Consider the following 6,224-nt stretch of genomic DNA (forward strand, 5'->3'; position numbering starts at 1 on the left):
GGCCAGAAAAAAAATCTTTTGTGCACGATGGGATTCGAACCACCATCCTTCCGTTCCACAGCCGGGCTTGCTAATGGCTACGCTACTTCCTGCCAACGCATATGCAGTTCTCCTTGTCTAGGTGCTGGGACGTGTTTGCAGAAAGGCGCCGAATCAGACGGATGCCTCCCAAACGCCCTCCAGTGTCTCCAGCACTTAAGATTGACAGACAATTGTGTACTTGATGAACATCTTAGCCACACATCAGTGACACAAGCAGGAATATCGCGCTAAAGGCTTTCGCCTCACCGCACTTTAGGTTAACAAAATGCCCCCCTGAATTTTTTCTCCCGGTCATCACTCTAGATTACCGTTTGTGGCATTGGCGCATACGCAAAAACCGTCGCTACTTGCACGTAATACAGACTAATGAAATACAACTAAATTTTGCTCATATTTTAATCCTGGTGCGGAAAGCTTACTGTTCCCTCCAGCGGCAACAGCACCACCACACTTTGCCTATCTTGGAATTATCACACCATTTAGAAAGGCAACATACGAGGAAAGTTGCTGGATATGTTTATTTTTCAACCTTACATATTTTGACCTTGTATCCCATACGCTCACTGTAACTGTCCCAGGCACTCTTCTATGATGTGCTGCTCATTTTCCTGCAAAACAATCAAAGTTTGTGGTTTAAACATTAGAAGTGTGCATGGTTGCAGGTCAATAGATGCAACTAAGAAGTTCCTCAGCTGTGCCCATCCCGCCCCCGGCAGTATAGTATATTTTAGTAAAACCTGGTCCTTCGCTCCTGTTTTTGTTGCCATCCCAAATTCGTGTTTGCACTATCACGTCCTTTAAATCTCACTTCAGTCTAGAAAACACACTGCAGGAATTCATAGCTTAGAAGGATTTGCACCGCGCTCATAATCAAGTTCCTTGACACACCCCTAGCCCTTTCTGTCGCACTGCGGTGACCCTGCAAATATATTACTAAATTGCATAGCACTACTACATAGCTTCACTGCCTTGAACTCCATTACTTGCTCTAGAAGAGAGGAAAGCAATTCTCACCAGTTCCTCCTTCACGTCCTCCAAGCCGTCTTGGTTTTCTCCATCCTGAACAAAAGAAAAAAAAGGAGAAGCATGGAGCTGAAGTTAGGTTTAACGTAGCATGTGGTATAAACCTATCACTAAGCAAACAGAGTGCACCTATCCTACTTTTTGATGGTATCATGTGAGAGTCGGCTAAAATGTCGCACAGTGCCTTATCACGGAGCAAAGTGGATAAACTGACGAGGGTTAGCTTGTGCACAGAAAGCGCATATCAGCCAGCCGCTTACGTTGCCAGCATGAACACTCAATGCTTCTGAAGCAATAACAATTCTGCATGTTCATACGAACGTTACTTGTAATAAATAGGGTATTCAAGTCGGCTATATTCAATTAAAAAAAATGTTACAAAGTAAAATAGAAAACAAGGCAGGCTTGCAGTCCTTGCACTGGCTACAGTGCTTGCTTTGTTTCCCTTGTGTTGTCATATAACTGCTGCCTATAGATAAGCCAGTATGCAACATTCAACGATATTGTTAGTCAGCGCCTGTGTTTGCGTCCGGCTTTCTTGTCCGTGTTGCTACTGAGCTGTAGTCTTCAGTATGATGAACCAAGAAGCCAGCCACTACGCATTTATCAAGGCTGTTAGCTTGGCTGTCTTCTGTTAGGTACTTCTAGATTAGTTCTGTCATGACATGCTTGTTTTGATGCCATTCTTGTGTCTGAAATAATACCATTGAGATGGCGGACGTACTTACATTTTCACTGCATATGGTGTCCAGAAGAACTTCTGGTTTCGCGCCATTTGGATCCTCCAGGAACTCTTGCAACTGCAAGATAAGTTCCACGAAAGAGTTGTTGAGCACTCACGCGCTTTGGGAGGAAAACTGTGTTTTCCTCCCAAACTGTGTTTTCCTCACACATCATGCAACAATGCCGGGACATACGCACGCCGGTACAGCCCGAAGGTAACATGAACCACCAATTAAAGAGACTGAACATACCTTAATGCAATCTCTCGGTCATTAGCAGTAGATTTATTCAGAGCAAGCATGGATGATAGTCAATTCATCTTCACGAATGATTGCAGCAGTTAATTAGCAGGCAGGAATGATTGTAACCGGTGCAACGGATCATTCCTGAGGATTTTCAGTCTAACATTTGGTTATTAGATGTCACGGGTTCAAGTAAATTTTCGCGCCATCTGCCGCCATCATGGTGTTTTATCGATTCTTGATAATACACAAACACCAATGAACATATTAGGTGTACACTTAACGTCCGCCTTAAGGATATGAGGTGACAGCGTTAATGGTTATTTGCTTCTTTATTATTTTCAACAACACCACTGATTAAATACACATTTGGGCATACTTGACTACGCGATGCACCACGAGACATACAAGGTCGCCCATTAACCAAGCCGAATAAACGTTCTTCAATGGCCTAGGATTTACGTGTCTGACTAGCAACAGAAGTGTGACGGGTTCAATATCCGATTAATTACCCCAATTTTGTTTTAAACGTAGTTACGTTACTGTACATCCTAACATGCCATAATGATATTTGAGTCATACTACGACCTCGTGGCCGTAGTTTAATTTAGCTTTAACTCATTCTACTCCACAACTCTACGTGTGCCGGCGCAACCCTATCGGTCAATCGTGAATTAGTGCGACAGTGTGCAGGGATTTTTCCCCAAGCGACCGCTCAACCACTGCCACGTTGATATTTCTCTAATCTTTCTCTTTTGAGGAGACGGTGGTATCTTAGTATCTTATCGCTGAGTTGATACACACACACCTACGACCAAGAGTCAGTGTCGCAAGGTAACTTCTGTGACGTTTTGTGCGAAGAACACTGATAAGAAAGAAGTCTTCCAGAGTTGCTGCACAAATCTAAATTAGGTACCTGCGACTGGATCATAAGTGTTCAGTACTACTCGGATAGTAAATCTAAGTATTGTTTCGTATTTGTAGCAAAACGTAATTTTATTTGAAGTTTATGCTCTATCATTATTCATTCACGAGGTGATCAAAGCATGCCCTTTTCCTTAGCGCTGCTATTGTTTGAAAACTGAAAATTGTGACTGCTTAATTTACGCACCACTTGGGATTTAAAAGTTTTATTTAGAGGCCTAATCCCCTCTGTAGAGCTTCTTACCTTCGGAAGCTTAGACCCGACACAGGATATGAATTTAAGTTGGTCTTCTCTGCTGATCTCTGTTTTGCCAAGACAAGAAAACCAAGAACATGTAAGGTGCCATTGCATTTCATTTTAGTATTTTATTCTAGTATCAAGTAAGCAATATACATAAGCATGCATGCAAAAGCGCTGCAGATGGCTGAGGCACAGAAGAAATAAACGTACTACAGCAGTAGAATGATATAAACTTGTGTTTTGTTTTCAGTTAGTTTTAAATGTAGAAGACAAGTTTTGCCGCCGCGGTGGCTCAGTTATTATGGCGCTCGGCTGCAGACCCAAAAGACGAGGGTTCGACCCTGGCGGTCGCTGAAGGCGAAATGCTGGAGGCCCATGTACAGTGCAATGTCTGAGCCCGTTAAAGAACCCCAGCGGGTTTAAATTTCCGGACTCTCGACTACGGCGTCTCAGTCACTTTGAAACGTTAAATCCCATAAAACCATGAACAATACAAATTTTCAATCAAGAATGCTACACTACTCCCCTGCTTTTAAATGCCTGCTCAAGATATCAATCATAGATTCAGAAAAAATTTCGCTCCTCCAAGCCTCCGTCCGCTTCGATACAACTGAACTGAAGGGAGCAGGGCGGCTGCTCTGGCGGGCTTGGGGACGAAAAACATCCCGCTACCCTCCTCTCTCAAAAGTGATATATTTTTGTAGTCCCTCATTCCCGCCTCAGTTAATTTCCTATAGTGAAGTGCAGTGGGCAATTCACATTTGACCCACGAAGGAGTATCGCCAATTCCGCAGGCATGTAGGAAACAGCGGAGATTTATTTTCATCCCGTTTGCCTGGTTTTTGTTAAGCAGTCAGTCAACACTTGTTCTGCACACCCTCACTTGAAGAGTGAATTAAATTATTCCAGTTGGTGAAAAGTTTACAAGTTTGGTGGAAGCATCTCTGCGGCACTCTCATATTCAATCTGCGCGAATGTCTTATTGAGAATGTTTTCGGGCTTTGGAGATCATTTTTTTTAGAAAAGAACAAACACATAACGCATTAATTCAGAAATCGTGATGCATATGAGGCTTGGTCAACTCGCCCACGGCTAAAGGGTGCCCCAATAAATTGCTTAAAAAACAATAAAAATTTGGGGCAATTTCATGACACACATTCATTTATTTAGAAACCATTTTGTACTTCCATTTCGCAACACACGAACATCCGCGCTCCTTGTGCACGATCCATCACGCCCGCGACAGACGCGTTCAGAGACGCCGGAAGCCCATTGTTTTTATTCAAGATGTTTGCACATGTGGCACTAACTCCTGCCACGTCAGGCTTTCTGCGCCCGTCGCCCTTCCTTTCCCGCCAAGCCCGGTTTCGCCGCTCCGGCCGCCTCCTCTCCCACTCGACCGTGCGTTCTCATTTCTTCTCTCTCTCTTTTCTCCTTTCCACTCTCGGCGTGACTTTAGACATTCGTTTCCCCCGCCCACCCTCGTTATCGTTTCTTGGCTCGCTCTTCCCTCCTCTCCACTCTCGGTGCTCTTGGCGAGCGGCCAAGGGCACCCGAGGTATGTGGGAGGCCTAAACCTTAGACCTTTGACCCTTGATCTTTTAACTCCGATCTTCATCTTGCATGCATTTGCCTTCGAGGTGGTGTTGCCTCATGTGCTTTCGCACGTCCTACTCGGTTTACCTAAGATAAAACCTTAACATTTTTTTTTACCGTCATGGGCCCTGTCATTAATGCTTCACTCATAACAAAAAAAAACAATGAAAGCTAACGAAGTCACCAGCTTAAAAAAAGGCAGTACACTTCTATATTCCCCTGAACATGACAATGCGAGGATATATTGCGAGTGAAATAAATTTTCTGAAATAACTCGTCTTAAGGTTAGCGGATTGGGAGTGCTTGAAAAAATGTGTCACAACATGGTACGAGGTGTTGTGTTCAATAGGAACGGTTATTCAGCCCACCTGAAAAACAAGGCATCATCTAGACATGTCGGGAAAACATCACCAGTGGTGCAGGTTCACTTTTTTCGTTAACTTTTGCAGTTCTTCACTGCATTGTAAATGACATCAGATAAAATGGCAAGCAGTAATGCGAAAGGAATTGAAACCACGCAACAAAATTTGCAACCATTTATGCGAAATATGAGCTCATGAGGTAGTGATGTTGACATTTAAACAGAGAAATGATCGTTTAAAAGTTTCGCTTCCTTAACCATGGACGTGTTGTATATATGAAAGGAAACGTCGTTTGGTTCTTCCTTGGCGTTTCTTTTTCATAAAAAGTTTCGAATTCAAGAAACCAGCTTCACACTTACGTATACCATACAACCTATGGTGCATTTGGAACATAAAAAGTCATATTTTTTGGTACAGCAATGCCGCTCTTGATGAAGAAAGTCGCGACTACGCCCATTATTCTACTGCAGTTATGACGTCTCTTACATAGGCCTGTTACCAGCTACATGTGCTGACAATGAAATTAACCGACCAGTCATTTAATTTAACGCTTACAGCAGAATAAAAATTCACCCACAAAAAATCTAAGAATTTTAAACCGAATTAAGTGCCGATATATACACCTTGATTAACAATGCACTATTTGCTCACCGCAGAAATCCACTGCTTCCTCTTCCTGCCCCGACGGAGCAGCGTCCCCTGGTGGGAACTGAAAGCATGCTATAGAAAAGAAGAGAGCGAAGACGAATGCCGTCTGCATGTTGAGACGCCGCGAACCGTTTGCACCGTCAGAGCAGATCAAACGTCGATCTGGCAGCCCTGATTCTCCTCAGCCACTTATATACTCATCTAAGCGAAGGGCTGGATGATTTATTATGCACAAGAACCTAATCTCTACGATTGCAGCCGAGGGTATCTGCTGATGCCTCCCACCATTGTATATATCTAATTAGTGCCTCTCGCGGGCACAGAAACAGCATGGCAGGAACTCTGAACATTTTATGTTTTAAATGTCAAACTCTAAAAAAAAAAAAGAAATGCTGCCGCGACACTCTGATTTAAACTCCTCCT

At 43.4% G+C, this 6,224-nt stretch overlaps 1 protein-coding gene across 1 annotated transcript; it reads right to left on the reverse strand.

Annotated features, from left to right (window-relative positions):
* Positions 1-551: 551 nt before the first annotated feature.
* LOC149366497 (uncharacterized) lies at positions 552-5,945 on the reverse strand. The gene is made up of 5 exons (XM_089560736.1): positions 5,805-5,945; positions 3,199-3,257; positions 1,794-1,865; positions 1,057-1,101; positions 552-650 (listed from the first exon to the last, which is right to left on the reverse strand). Exons 1-5 carry the CDS (start codon positions 5,911-5,913, stop codon positions 603-605), a joined length of 333 nt encoding a protein of 110 aa, XP_089416862.1. The 5' UTR covers positions 5,914-5,945; the 3' UTR covers positions 552-602.
* Positions 5,946-6,224: the final 279 nt, after the last annotated feature.

The sequence above is a fragment of the Amblyomma mixtum genome, chromosome 1 (genome assembly GCF_055824585.1).
Source record: "Amblyomma mixtum isolate Tamu chromosome 1, ASM5582458v1, whole genome shotgun sequence".
In the NCBI taxonomy this organism is placed as follows: domain Eukaryota; kingdom Metazoa; phylum Arthropoda; class Arachnida; order Ixodida; family Ixodidae; genus Amblyomma; species Amblyomma mixtum.

Excerpts from the sequence above, each read along its gene's own strand:
- LOC149366497 (XM_089560736.1), bottom strand. The coding sequence starts at position 5,913 with ATGCAGACGGCATTCGTCTTCGCTCTCTTCTTTTCTATAGCATGCTTT. Across the intron at positions 3,258-5,804 it reads GGAAGCAGTGGATTTCTGCG|AGATCAGCAGAGAAGACCAA; the intron begins GTGAGCAAATAG and ends TTGGCAAAACAG. Across the intron at positions 651-1,056 it reads AGGACGTGAAGGAGGAACTG|GAAAATGAGCAGCACATCAT; the intron begins GTGAGAATTGCT and ends ATTGTTTTGCAG.